This window comes from Pyrgilauda ruficollis, unplaced genomic scaffold (assembly GCF_017590135.1).
Source record: "Pyrgilauda ruficollis isolate IOZ18807 unplaced genomic scaffold, ASM1759013v1 scaffold7, whole genome shotgun sequence".
NCBI lineage: Eukaryota > Metazoa > Chordata > Aves > Passeriformes > Passeridae > Pyrgilauda > Pyrgilauda ruficollis.
Genome location: NW_024528821.1, coordinates 14320645 through 14335399, shown reverse-complemented (window position 1 = coordinate 14335399; position 14755 = coordinate 14320645). Strand labels below are relative to the sequence as shown.

General features: G+C 48.7%; 2 protein-coding genes across 2 annotated transcripts; both read right to left on the bottom strand.

Moving 5' to 3' along the window:
• Positions 1 to 2396: 2396 nt before the first annotated feature.
• TMEM35A (transmembrane protein 35A) lies at positions 2397 to 6142 on the bottom strand. The gene is made up of 2 exons (XM_041485188.1): positions 5751 to 6142; positions 2397 to 2948 (listed from the first exon to the last, which is right to left on the bottom strand). The coding sequence occupies exons 1-2, from the start codon at positions 5868 to 5870 to the stop codon at positions 2562 to 2564; spliced, it is 507 nt and encodes a 168-aa protein (XP_041341122.1). The 5' UTR covers positions 5871 to 6142; the 3' UTR covers positions 2397 to 2561.
• Positions 6143 to 6932: 790 nt separating this feature from the next.
• Positions 6933 to 14634, bottom strand: TRMT2B (tRNA methyltransferase 2 homolog B). The gene is made up of 12 exons (XM_041485255.1): positions 13668 to 14634; positions 12872 to 12926; positions 12290 to 12409; positions 11776 to 11875; positions 11568 to 11638; positions 10977 to 11123; positions 10757 to 10851; positions 10016 to 10230; positions 9805 to 9906; positions 9516 to 9635; positions 8506 to 8605; positions 6933 to 7921 (listed from the first exon to the last, which is right to left on the bottom strand). The coding sequence occupies exons 1-12, from the start codon at positions 13832 to 13834 to the stop codon at positions 7795 to 7797; spliced, it is 1419 nt and encodes a 472-aa protein (XP_041341189.1). The 5' UTR covers positions 13835 to 14634; the 3' UTR covers positions 6933 to 7794.
• Positions 14635 to 14755: the final 121 nt, after the last annotated feature.

The window sequence follows — 14755 nt, the reverse complement described above, 5'->3', positions numbered from 1 at the left end:
CGCCACCACGGGCAGTGGGCGGGAATGACGGCGGCGCTTCCGCCCTTCCTGCGCCTGGCGGCTCTGCGCATGCGCGCTGCGTGGCGGGCGGGAACCCTCCGTGAGGGGAGAGTCCCTCCCCGTTCCTGTGGGGAATGGCAGCCTGCGGTTACGTTTTAAAATAGAGAGGCGGGGAAAAAAAAGCGCATACAAAGCGAGGCAGTAACCCTGAGGCCGACCAGAATGAAATGAGGGGCGTGGAGAAGAAATCGAAATAAAGAATTAAAGAAAAAAAAGAAAAAGGAAGAGTAAATGAGCATCGAGGTCTTAGAGAAGGAGTGGATCTGTTCTTGTCACTTCCAGCGAGCACAGATGGCTGGAAACGTCCAAAAATAGCTGTTTAATGCTGGGGGGCAGTGACAGAGGTCAGCCCGCTAAGATAAATACAGAATTCTTGTTACCGGGCTCCAAGATGAGCTGTCTCTGCTCTCTCTATAACAAAGAACACGCAGCTACTGCTGCGGGTCAGTTGTTCATATCCATGCAAATGTGAAAAAGGGGGGGTTTTTTAGTAGTCATTGAACAGTCTGAAGCTTTTACAGAGACAGGCTTTGCTCCATGGGATGCTTTATTATCATCATCTCTACAAGCTTCAGTGGGGAATGTTACAAAAGATAAACACAACAATTGTTCCCAAAGGTTTCCTGGGGGGGATGCCCAGGTGAAAGGGCTGCAGCAGTTCAGTCGTGTTTGCTGGGAACGCACAGCATGGTGTGGCTTTGACTTGGTGGTATTTTTATTTGGTTTTGAATTAAAACACAATTAATAACCCCAGCTGGGGCATGGTAGTTAAAGCGTCTTTTGGGAAGTGAAGGGAATTTTGTGTATATATTTCGGATGACCTTGAGATTGTCTAACAGAGGTGGCCTGCTGCTTCCTTTGCTCAGGGTGCACATCTGATAAAGATTTAGTCCATCTGGAGTTCTGGGAGGAGGCTTTTTCAGCATATATATGTATATTTTGCTGCTAAAACAGATGCAGCCCTATATATATATATGTATACACTCATCTATATAGGGCTGTATCTGTTTTAGCAGCAAAATGCAGGAGAAAACTGTGTATGAACATCCAGAATCAATTTTCATAGAGATGCAATGTTTACTGGAGTTACCTTTTCTCACTGCTGCATTGAACTGTAGCAGAACTTTATCTAAGACTGTTTCAGTAAAATACCCAAATGTTTCTTTTAAATATCTGTGGTTATTAATATATAACCAAGTAGAGTTTATCTGACTTCCACTCTGCATCACCTTGTCTCTTAAATTGCCCGACGTGATTCTGCCCATTTTAGGTGGAGTGTTTAACCAGAGGGAAATGTTTTCAGACACGTCTCTCAAATAAGAAATTTGTTTCTGTAAAGACATTTTTCTCCAAATTTCAAAAAGTTTATTTTTGTGACTAATTAAAAAAAAAAAAAAAAAAGGAAAAAACTGAGAACAGACAAACATTAAGAAAACCAGACAAAATTCAGAGGTAACACATGCTCCTTATGACACTCTAAGATTTCAGGTACAACACAGGGATTCAGGCTCTGGTAACAGGACTTATCCAGCTCACTGAGGCTGTACGTGGGAGGAGCAGTGAGGTACCTGCAATTGTTCAGACCCTCATCTACCAGAAATGGACAGCAAATCTATAAAGTCACAGTAGCTGTGGGAGGGGAAAAAAGGAACTTGCAGGGAACTGGGGAGCACGATGCTACTTGCCAACATCAGAGAGACACTTTGGAGTCCTTTGGGCAGTTCCACTCCCCATCCCCTCTCCAGGCACCCTTACTCTCTGCCAAGAAGGGTAAAGAGATGCCACTGCCTGGTGTGAAGCAGGCAAAAAATTACTGTTATCAGGCCATTGTCCCAGTTTTGGAGCCTGTGCACATAAATCAAAGAAGATGTAAACAGAGCATCCCATGTTTTCTCTGGATAAGCATTCCATAGAAAGGACTGGGCACAGAGGCAGCAAAGCCCAAGGAATCCCTCTCTCCAACACTTTTTTGGTAACAGGGTCCCTTTTACCCCCTGACCATGGAAAGGGAAATGCAGATGTGTGTGTGGGGCTGCACAGGGACACTGGCCATGGCCTGCCCAGCCTCTGCTCCGGGCAGCAGCAGCACCCAGGCCAGCTGTGCTGCTGTGGGCTCGGGGCTGCTGCTCAGGAGCGATCTCCCGCTGCAGCAGTGCCGGGGTGGCCTGAGTGCCCGCGCAGATGAAGGGTCTCAGGCTGGTTTTGCAGCTCCTGCTGAGGCCAGCACTGCTCCAGCCGGGTTGCTGACTGCCTCCAAGCTGTCCCTGTGGAAGCTAGCTTGTGTTTTTCTACATTACAGGGCAGCAGCAAAAGCAAGACTACAGTGTAGACATACCTTGTATCTCTCAGACCCCAAGCGCAACTTTATTTAGACAGAAAAAAAAAAAAAAAAAAAAAAAAAAAAAAAAAAAAAGAAGTAAGTAGGTAAATAAAAACCAATTTTTCTGGGTGATTTTGGAGAGAGCTGCCTCGAGGGTCCGTGTTTCCTCACGTGCACTCAACTAGGATACCTTCACTTTGCCTTTCTCGGGGGCTGCTTCATGGATGAGTGGCTGCTCCTCCCCGTTCACCGACAGCATCCTCTTGTCCGGCGGCAGCTCCTCGGGCTGGCGAGCGATCAGCAGGCGGCAGGTGAGCAGGATGCCAAAGACCAGGGCGTGGGCGTAACGCTTGAGGGGGTCCCCCACGAGCTGGTGGAAGAAGAGCACAGCCAGCACGAGGAGCAGGAGCAGGAAGTTGGCCACGTCCTTGGGGCGACCAGGCACCAGTGTCATGACAATGCCGCACGCCACTTCCAGGGCGCCGATGCTCTTGCGGAGGAGGATGGAGCTGACTCCCATCTTCTTGAGCATGGGCAGGGCCCGCACGTAGCTTTTGTATGCTCGTTTCTGGAACCAAGCAGCCAAGGACATCATGTGAGAAACTGAAGGCAAAGGTGACTTCCATTGAAACAGATTGATGTGCAACATGACCTAAAAATTATTTCGATTGTCACAGACCCCTCTGGCACAATACCCCAACCTGTAAAGCTTCTGTTTGGGGGTATATTAAACCATCAATCTGCAATTCCCCCTTTCTGAGCTGTTGTCTCCTCACTGGAAAACAGTTCTGCAACCTCTCATCCACCTTTGGAACTACAACAAGGCCAGGTGTACCTTACCCCAAAATCTGAGGTTCTGATTGCTGGAATTAGTAGTGCAGAACCCTGTTATTAAAACAAACAAACCTCTTTCTAAGAGTACATTGTGCTTTAAAATTGACTAATACACTCAATCCCTGCAAAACCAAAGCTCAGCAACCAAATACAAGTATCTTTCTACTCGAAAGCAAACTTACAATATTCCAAAACAACTTACAGTAGCTATGGGCAGTGCAGGTTTAGGGTAGGACTAAACATCAAAGCTGAGATTCACCAGTCCTATCCTGTGCTTACATACCTTTATGATCCTTTCTTTCCTCAGGTGAAAGCAAGCTGACATTTGACATTATTTGTTCCCTGGTTTATGCTGGATTTAGAAGCAGTGTAAGCTGCAAGACTCAGCCTGCTTACACAGCTGCTTCATTCTTTTGGGGAAAAAAACAACATTTGTCCTTACACATGTCCAGGTTCTTGCATTTGAACATTAGGTGCTGGTGGCCTTACTGTTTCATTTGGGTTTTTTATCTTTTTTTTTTTTTTTCCTATATTCAGTGTGAGCCACTGAAATTATTTCCACTTATACTTGAGGATAATATCCCTGAAGATATTCTTGCCATTGTGTTCTCTGTTTTCCAATCAGTGTGAGGGAAATGGAAGCCAAATCTCAGTTACAGGATTGTTCAGCTCTCACAGGCACTGATCAGACTGTGGATTTACTTCCATACAATTTTGGAAACCTACATTACAGGCATACAGAACTTTCCCACGTCTCCATAGATGCATTTTGATGCTTCCTTCTGAGAGGAACTGATGCTTCACAGGTGGTTAAAAAATATCCAGCATTGTCATTTTTGCTACAAAATAACTGAAGATCTCATGACACATTTACTCCAAGTGTTTGCATTGTAAGGATGTATTTTAAACCATCAGTGACTAAAACCTCAGAGCAGAATATTTTTAAACACTTGTGAAAAATACAACATTTTTAAGAAATGCACTATAAGCATGTCCTAGAGTACTCTGGTATTTTAGGTATTTTAATAGGCAAGCTAATGTGGTTTTTTGCTGAATGAAAAACTACAAGTTTGCTGGTTTAGGTAGATAACAAACAGGTTCTCTGTTTGCTGGAGGCAAAAAGCCATCCTTGTGGCTTAGCAAGGTCAGGTTTTTCCTAACTGTCTGCATGACCACCACAGGATGTAGCCCAGCACAGGCAGGAGAGCCTAATGAGCCATGAATATATAACATGAATATGGACTATGAAGAATAATGGTGCTGTGTAATACCTCCTTTATAAAACCAGAGATCATTCCTACCTGTAGGCCTGACTCCTGATAAAGCAGAAGGGGACACAGAAGTGATATATTCTACAGAGCAAGCATTTTGCAATGATCCTAAAGTCTATGTGCTTTTTTTTTTTTTTTTTTTTTTTTTTTTTTTTTTTTTTTTTTCTTCTGTAGGAGAAGCTTAAGAGCTTTGTTTTCTAGGGGTTTTACCTCATGTGTCTCTTGCCTATGAGTTACTTCTTGGGGATTTTCCTCTGTGAGATCCCTGTGCTGGGCTGCAGACTAGGCACTGCAATTCAGACGTTATTTGAGAGCTATGGAAAAGCAGCTGGGCAGGTGGAGCAAAGGGAGAGAACAGAATGTGCTGGAAACTTCCAGCACTATTTTTTTAAGGGCACAAAAATTATAGTAATCTTTTCAACCACCACAATAAATAACTGGGGAAGGGGGTGGGGGGGAGCAGGAGAATAAATAAACACAGATGAGGAAGCAAAATGTGGCAGCCAGTCCCTCACCTGCCTGCAGCTGGCAGAGCTCTGCAGCAGGGCTGGCCCTGAGCAGAGAGGAGCATAAACCAGTTCACCAGGTGAGAAATGCACACAGTGACTTCTCCATCCTCTCCTCACCCCTCTCCTCTTAGGCAAGAGGGGGAGAGGCTCATTTCCCAGGCCAAAGAGAATAATAAGAAGACTATTAATAATACCTTCCTCTGCCAGCTAAGAATCTCAAAGCATTTCACAATCATCAATTAATCCCTGCACAAGTCTGGTGAGGTAGGGACAGTAAGTGTCATTATCCTTGCTTTAAAGCATGGAATTTTGAGGATGAACATCTGCCAGAGCTGACATCTGCTTTTCCCACCCCCATCCAGTGGATAGGTTTCCCCTCGGGGATCAGCTGTCCCTGCCTGCTGCATGTCTGGCACTCCTGCAGGCCTTGCTTTTCCAGACCCTTGTGTCCCCAACTCTTGCAGGCTGTGTGTGCTGTGCCACCCCATCCTCCCTGCCTCCCCTCGCCATCCTTATCCACCAGAGGCTTCTCCGTGCATCGGCTCAGCCGGAGCCAGAGAAGGGCTGCCAGGATATCCTGGGCACTGCGTTTTATTGGCTTCTCTCCATGTCTATCAAGTAATGGGTCAGATCAGCTTCTTCCCGCTCGGCCCTCGCTCGGGGTTCCAGGGCAGTCCCCCAGCCCCCGCGTCCCCCGCTGCTCCGGCTGCAAGGCGGGAGAGCCTCCAGCACCTCCCTGCGAGCTGCCCCACTTACCATCTCATTGTAGGCATCCCTGCTGAGCCGGGGGGTCAGCTTGATCGTCCCCATAAAGACGAAGAAGAGCCCCAGGGCCACCGAGAGGGCGACAATGGTGATGGTCCTGGGAGATGCCATAGAGCCGCAGGGATCCGCTCCTAGCGAGGCCTTGTGGCTCTGGCTGGCAGCCCGGGAGGGAGGGAGTCCGTCACCATTGAAGGCTGTAGGAATAAAGCTGCAGAGGCAGGAGGATGACAGCGGGAGGGGATTCAGCCTCCTCCACTCGGCAACCCCTGGGTCCTAAAGCCCTGCAGCCACAGCCAGGCAGCGCCAGCGCGGGAGAGCGAGAGGAATTCATCCTCTTGCTTCCTTGCGTGCTCCATAAATCGCCCACAGAAAGCCGAAACGGAGTCAATCCTAGGGATGTGGGATGGCAGCCAAAGGCAGAGCACAGTCATTCATTAGCGGGAAAACGAGGACATGTTAGCAGAGGGCACAGGAGGAACGTGCTGTGGAGGAGAAGTGGCCAGGGGTCTCTTGTAGGTAGAGAGAGCTTTCAGTTTCAGATATTCAGATGCTCGTACACACCAAACAACATATTGCTTCATTTATTTGCACCAGGAAAGAAAAATAAATGTTTTGTCTCTGTGGCTCTCCTGGAACCTGATGCTCAAAAGGGAAGGTGAGGCCACTTGTGTCACCTGCCCCCACTGCTGATAAAACCTATCCTGTATGTTCAGCTATCCAGAGGTTTTATGATCTTCTGGTACTTTCTGATTTAAAGTCTCCCCTGCAATTAATGCAACAAAGTTCCTTTTGACCAAAACCTAGTAGAAATCTATTCAGATCTCACAATGAGAAACCAAGGTATAATTACACAAAACAGAACTGCTGGAATATTGCATCCTTTGATATAAAACGAAAACAAGAGGCTGCAACAGTGTGTAAAAATCTACAATATAGTGCAAGAGTGACATTTCCTACGCCTGTCAGGAATCTCATCATCATTCCCTTTATGGTGTAGTAATCCTTAAATCCTAAACACATGTCTTTTGAGCCCCCATGGCTTGAGAACTGGTTGCTGTTATTATTCAAAGCTGAGGTCTGGAATTAAAAGTCTGAAAAATCTCCTAGTTTTCTTGGGAGTTTATCAGCCTTGACTCAAAATATTCTGGGACACACAACACAAGGGAACTCTGCTCACTTAGACTCCCCTCCACATTACAGCAGCTTCATCTCTGGAAGAGCTGGAGAAATATAACAACACTGTAAGCAGGACAGGACATACAAAACAGAAGAAAAATTTTAATTAGCTATTGCAGAACATCCTGAAGAGGAAAAATATTGCAGCTGACATTCTCACAGGGCACTTCATACTTAGGCATCAGGAATCATTAGTGGAGAAGGGGGAGGCAGATGTGAAAAGAGAGACGCTGAAATCTGTTCTCTTTATTTCGTTTTATAGAAAAACCTCATTGTTGAAGCTGGTGCCTCCTCCGGGCATGGACCCCAAGTAGGAATCCCTGGCTTTCACACTCTTCCAACTTAAATCTCCCACAACAGCTCTGACCAGTGGAAAATTAGACTCTGGTGTCTTCTCATTGTTCACCGGTTTGTGCAGAGCCTGTGGGTGAGAAGCCACCCACACCCAGCCAGCGCTGGAAGTCCCGTGTCCTTTGTTAGGGACAAGGTCAGCGCCCATTCACGGCTCCTTGCCTGGGGCTCCAGCGATTTCCCACTATCCAGGGCACAACTTGCAGCTCGAACACCAGCTACAGATTCCTCAACATAGGGAGAGAGTTTTCCAGGCTGCTTTAACCAGCAGCCTGAGGTTTGCAGGGGAAGGAAGGGTGATGAAATGCTACAAAGAACCTTTCACCCCAGAAATCCAAGTAGATCTTTACAGAACAGTGTTGCTAGGCAACCCAAAGTAAGAGAAAAACCAAAATTATTTATTTTTATACAACTTCACAGAAAATAAGTTAAAATCCTAACTACATTGGCTCTTCAGGACAGGAGGAGGTTGCTTTCCAAGCTCTCAGAGCTCATTCCTGCCTCCTTGTCAGCGGGTGAACAGCAGCACCAGCTCACAATGAACTGTGTGAGGAAACATGTCAAAAGGAATAGCCATCACGGGGGCAAATGGCTCCCGTGCCAGCTTCTTCCGTGGGTCAGGTGGGCAGCACAGCCTGTGGGAAGCAAAGAGCATCCTTTAGACCAGTAGCAGAAGCCTTCCCACCACTGGTAACACAATCCAAGGGGAACCCACACAGGAGGTATCATGTGTTTGACTAACATTCCTCAGAATCTGCAGCTGACACTGGCTGAGGTGTGGAACCATCAATACTGAATCCCCAACCAGCTCTGAAAACCTCAGGGAGAAGCTGAACAGTCAGTGGCAAGTTCAAAGCTCCTTTTCTCACAAGCCATCCCAGCTGACAGACACTCAGTTTTGAGTTGTGCACTGCCTTTATGGCTGCCTGCAGACAGATTTATCACCTGGGTGTACCCCAGCTAAAGGCTGACCAGATAAAGCTACATGATTAACCCCTAAGCAGGTGACAAATCCTCTTAGCTTCCCTTTCTTGGAGAGGGCCAACCTTCCTGCAGTGAACCCCATGGACTCTGCATCTCACATCCAGATGTGCTTTTCATTTCAGAGAGATACACAATGTCATTGTGCCATGTTTGAATTATTTTCTGTTCCTCACTGATGCCTTGTCTGGACTTAACAGGGCCTGTCACTGAGCTCAAGAGAAAGGAGAGTGCTCACTCGAGGAAGTTCCTCATGGCTTCACCCTCTGGCTTGCAGGAGATGTAGAGCAGCCTGCGGATGGCCCTGCAGTTCCGGATGGCTCGAACGACCCTGTAGTCTGCAAAAACAAACAGCCTGCTTTCCTCCACCACCCTGAGCTCTCCAGAAGGAATGACTGCACAGCACCACAGAACTGTCAAAAATACAGATGCATATTCTGCCACGTTCTGTCTCAGATGAAGTCTCTCAGGAGGCCACGGGTGTGACCCACACTGCTGACAGCTCAGCCAGTTTGGCAGGCAGGGCAGAGCAATGGGAGAAGTCCCTCTGCTTCCCAGGGGGGTGAAGGATGAGAGAAAAAATGTTAATTAAGCAAAGGCATATAGAACCTTCCACACACACTTGTGAGAGTGCATCTGGGCACCAGGACCAGTGTGTGACTTCCCAGTATACACTCCAGGGGAGACCACTGAGACAGTTTGAGGGCTGGGTTATTCAGCCTGAGGAAAAGAAGGTAAGCAAAGATCCATTTACTATCTCCAGGGACCTCATGGGGCATTACAGATAAGTGAGAATCTTCTCAGAGGGGCATGAGAAGAGGATGAGAAGCAATAGATGTATGGCAGCAAGGGAAAATCCTGATTAAATATAGTAGGGAAAACATTTTCAGGAGAGGGGATACACCCTTGGACACATGCAAACCTCAGCTAGGCTTTATATCCCTATGCAACCTCATACAACTCTGAAGTTGGCCTTGCTATATTTGGGAGATTGCACCACAGACATCCAGAGGTCCCTTCTCACTTAAATAATTGTGTGAGCCTGTGGAAGATGGGAAAAGGATTAGAGCTAAAGAGAAAGCATGATGAAAGCACTGAAAACAGCAGACTTTATGGGATTTTAGCTGCTGAAACAGCTAAAACAAGAAACTAAGCAAGGGAAGGGTGTGGAGCCAGTATAACAGGTCTCACAGAACTTGCTCAAAACTCTCTGTTTACAAGATGAAAATAAATAGCATTTTCTCTCACGTAGGCCAGCCCGAGAAGGGTTCACAACAGCAACAAGCGGTCGGGCATCCTCCCACGATGCCAGGAGCTGTGGTAACACAGCCTCTGCCTTTCCACTGTGAAACTCACAGTTTGAGATCCCTGTGAAACAAAAAAGCAACCACATGAACTGAGTCTCACCAAGAGTTAGGTATAACACGAACCACCCTTTGCTGTGTGAAGGTAACTGGTTAGGGTCCCTCTGCTCACTTCTACTCTGATTTTTCAGCATTTAGTTTGAAACTTTTTGCCACAGCAAGTTTGAGCTCACCATTGAATGCTGCATTCCACTCAGCATCCTCTATTGCCTTCTCCACCACCTCGACACCAATAACCTTGGACACTTGGTGAGCCAGAGAGAGACCAATTGTGCCTGGAAACAGGGGAAACAAAGAACTCCATACATTCATGCTGAAGAAACACGCCTTCACATAGCAAGGATCAGCTCTGGAATGCAAAGCTCTAGGAGCCCAGGACCCCACCTGTTCCACAGCAGATGTCAAGGAGGACAGTGTCCCCAGTAGCCTGGCAGAGCTCCCTGACTGCCTGGTACAGAACTTCTGCTCCAGCCGTGTTGACTTGGAAGAAGGCGTCTGGAGAGATGCGGAACTGCAGGCCGAGCAGCTCTTCCAAGATGTGCGGTGCTCCGTGCAGGAGCTGGTAGGGGGACTGCTCGTGGGAGCAGCGTGTCATGGTGCTGGCAGAGCACACAAAATACAGCTGTGAGAAGGCAGCAGAGAGGAGCTGGTTTCCATTGCCAGGGTGCCCAAGGGCAGCAGAGGATGGCTCATCCCCCCAGCAACTTACATTTCATATGAGCCTTTCAACAAGATTAAAGCATTTTGATTCTTTGTAAGGGATCTGTGACTTGCACAGTCTAAATTTCATTAAAAGTATCAAAATGACTTAGCAGAAGGCAGCATTCTTCAAGTCTGTCCCCCAGTTTTGCTGCTAATGTGATTTACTGTTTTGGGATAGTCACTGGAAGTTTTTTCTTTAAGTTTCCCAGACTCATAATTCCCAGAGGTAGACCCATAGTGTGTTCAAATAAGTCTGGAAAAATAAAAGATAGGCCCAACTTAAAGACACATCTTCAAGAGGGATGCAAACATCTCTCATTCTCTTCCAGCCCTCCCTGAACTGCTGGAATTTGAATTTGGCCAGAAAGGGTAGAAGAAGGAGGTGGCTTTGTTTCCACTCATTCCCCCTGTTGAGGCACTTACCTCTCTTGGAAATAAAGCGAAGTCAAGGCACAGACGGCTCCAGGCCCACATGTGAAGAACTCCTTCAGCAATGCTTTCTGAGTAGCCAGTGCCTCCTGGCAAGAGTGAGAAAGGAAAAGCTGCCTATTTGGGTACCCTGATTGGACCCCTCTCCCCAGCAGCATAGCCAGCAGGCTCAGCTCAGCCAGATGTGCCTCTTGCCCTGTCCCCACGTGCTCACCTGGCCCAGCTGCTGGGGGTGGAAGGTGATGATAGCCATGGTGTGGCCACAGCGGGTGGTACGAACCACGAGCTCTCGCCAGTGCCCACCTTCATGGAAGAGGATGCAGGAGTCCAGGGGGGAGTGACAGATGAACTCCTCGTAGCACTGAGGGGAAGGGAAATGGCACCTTTAGCACCACGAAGACAACTGCCCTGCTCTTAGCCCCCCAGACAGGCAGCCCTCCCACCACTGTGCTCTGCTTTTTCTGTTTGATTTCAATACACGGGCTGAACGCTCTTTCCAGGCTCTTGAAAGACAAGGTGTTTTAATAATTTCAATTTGCAAGTCTTATGCATTTTAATAGATTGGCAGGAATTCATTGTCACTTGATTAACTTCATTACTTGGCACACTTTATGGGCTGTAATATCAACATGTGAATTTATATAAAAGTATTTATCCATCAATCAGAATCAGGCATGAAAATTTCCAGAACATGAAAATGGACTTGAGAACACAGCATAATTAAAATTACAGTGTTCTCCCAAGTAAGAGTTATTGCAGTGTCCATATTCCACAGTGAAGGGACAGACATGACTTATTTATTTACCTGAGCTACTTGTTTGTGTTTTGAGGGTATGTTCTCCACATGATTGGCTTTCACACAGACAATATTCCTTTCTGTAGAGAAACGAATAGGAATTTAACTGCTCTGGTTCAGGGCACGTAAACCACTGTAGCACCTGACATGATAAACTGTGGAGAGTCCTTTCCCCATTTCCACAGCCCATGCCAGCAGTTTTCTCTCCTGCACTGACCTCTGCCAGTTCCTACATACAACCCCACAGTTTTGGGGTTCCCATCTGGCCCTCGGTTCACAGAGAAAGTCGATTTGTTTCGGTAGCCGTTAATGATGGGCTGAGGGAGAAAAGAAGGAAAAGCAAAGCCTTGGATTAAAAGAAAAAGCAATGGAGGAAAGCCAAATCCCAGTCTGGTTATTCTGTTGCCAACACGGGAAGATGTGTGTGAATGGGCAAAACACAGAAACACAGCTTGTGCACAAGAACCCCAGTTCTGCCCCTTGGGGACAAGAAGTGGCTCTCTGTGACAATGGTGACAGGTTTAACAGGGAGGCCTTAGGCACAAAAAGAGATTTCCTAAGCACTGGGCTTATTTCACTCTTGGGCAGTCACAAACTGCAAAGCACAAGTTAGCAAGGACTGACTCAGACACACTCTCTGCAAGCAAATGATGCCCCCCATGAGACTCTGAGCTGTTGAGTAAGAGACTGTTCGTGGCTCAGAGGGAAGAGCATTCCCATGGGACACTCACCGAAGGGACTACAGGCTGCAGAGGACAGCAGAGCCCACCAGGTTTCTGTGCATCTATGCCCAGCTCCTCAAGACGAGATGCCAGTGTCTGCAAAATCTTCCTCTGGCTTTCATACTTTACCTGCAGAGGAGTTCCAAGGCAGAAACACTCTCACAGGACCACACGATGGTGGGCAGCTCTTCATCACCCACCTCTGAGGAGTCCAACAGGAGGGAAAACTGCAAGTGAAAATATAGCCCCAGAGGAACTCTGCCCTTTTCATAACCACAGCTGTTTGGAGAAACAGGAAGAGTGAAAAATCCTGTGTCTACGGTCCCCAAATGCTGGCCTGGAACACTTTGTCTAACCTGAAGCCCAGTGAAGCAGAGCAGTCCCACAGAGGACAGGATCACTGTGCAAATGCCCATCTCCTGTACTACAAGGAACCTCCCAGTTCTATCCTTCACAACAGCAGGATTAAAGCAGCAGTAAATGGGGTCTGAACAGTTTGCAGCATTAAGATGCTAAGGACTGCTGCTCAAGCAGATAGGAGGGACAGTTGGGGCAACACAAGGGAGAAAAGTCTGTGTAAACATATCTTACCTGCAGCTGCTCTTGGTAGGGAAGTCTCCACAGTGGCGTCACTGCATTTGCTAACCTGGAAAGCACAAGGCAGTGCCCAGAGCTACTTGAGTCCTCATTCCTATGGCATAACATCCCTGTCAGCTACTTCATGGGCAGGACTGTTCTGGTGTGAGCTCTGCACCAGGCTGTGAACATCCAGACTGCCAGGGAACCACAGTGGAATGCACAGTGTGTGTAGCAGGAGGGAATTTCAAGCTGCTCAGTCTCACTGACCCAGCCACTCACAAAGAAGTAGTTTAGAGATAAACCTCAGAACTTGCCACTACTCACATCCAAAGCAGAACAAGCAAGAACAAAACACATATAAACTGGTTAAAAAATCCCCAAACATACATATCCTAAAAAGACCCCCAAAGCAGAGGTGAGGCTGATATGATTCAAGCACTCATAACTGAGTCTCTGAGCTCATTGGGAACACCATCTCACAGCTGGATCAGCTGCAGCTATTCCTTACCTATGATTTTTGCAGCTACTTCCAAAGCACCCAGTGACAACTACTGTGAAGTCCAGGACTGCAAATCAAATGGACTATCACTTTTTGCTTGCGAATATGACAACTTATCTGCTCCTTTCCTCTCAGAACTGTTCATTTGTGTTCTCCACTATCCCCTCCCCAGGCCAGACTCCAGGAAAACAAGCCGAGCCCTGGCTCTTCTATTCCTACCGGGTGCAAGTAAACCCCCAACCCGCCACGTTCACAGCTCTACGTGCTTGCTGCTTTGAAAGAACGCTTTTCATTTTGGAAAAGCCGTACCTCTCCTCCCAGGAAGGCTCTGGCAGGCTGCAGCTCACCGTGGCCTTTCCCCTCCGCTCCCACGGTGCCGCTGTGGTTGCCAGCAGGCTGCGGGGCGGCGCGGGCAGGGCGAGCGGCGGCGGCCGGAGGCGGCAGCGCGGCGGCCGCAGCGCCCAGCACAGAGCCATGGCGGCTGCCAGCGGCTGCTGGGGAGCCGGGCAGCGACAGGGACCGCGCCGGGCAGCGACAGGGATCCGCTCAGGGCAGCGACAGGGACCGCTCCGGGAAACGACAGCGACCCGCTCCGGGCAGCGACAGGGACCGCTCCGGGAAACGACAGCGACCCGCTCCGCCAGCGACAGGGATCCGCTCCGGGAAACGACAGGGAGCGCTCCGCCAGCGGCACGGGCGGAAGGGGCGCGGTGAGAGCCCAGGGCCCGGCCCCGCGCTGGGAGGGAGGGCTGAGCTTTCAGCCCTGTGCCGGTCGGACACAAAGTGTCACAGCAGCAGCGTGGCCGCGCTGAGCTGGCCTGGGACAGACGGAAGGCTCAGTGCCAGCTGCCAGCGAGCCTGTCCGATGGGATACCCAGGATGGCGGTGTGGCTGCCATTCACCTCGGCTCGCACGGTGGGTGCCGTTGGGTACATATGGACAGGAGAGCGAGAACAGCCTCTCCCAGCCAGCCCCGGCCGTGCCTCCAGCAGCTGCCCAGCGAGCAGCGGGGAGCAGGCAAGCACACGTGCTGCCATGCTCACCTAGTCTCTCCATCACGAAATATTTTCAGCGCTGGAGATTTTCCGAGTCAGACGTGGCTTATTTGTTTAGGAAACCCAAGAGTTCTCTTATCCAAGTGTTTACCTGTCACCCTTAGATGTCACCTAAAATTCCTGCCGCCACGCATCCTTTGGCCAAGGAGCTCACCCACCCACTTGCTACCATTTGGGTGAATTGTTCTTCTGTGAACCTGGCTGCTGCGGTTTCCCCCAAGAGCTCCAGAGCTTGACCCTCTCCCTGCCCTGCCCGGTCCGGTCCGGTCCGGGCCGGAGTAGGAGCACAGGTCCTCCACTCCGCAAGAGGACGCCACACAGTTAAGGCCCACTGCATGCCGA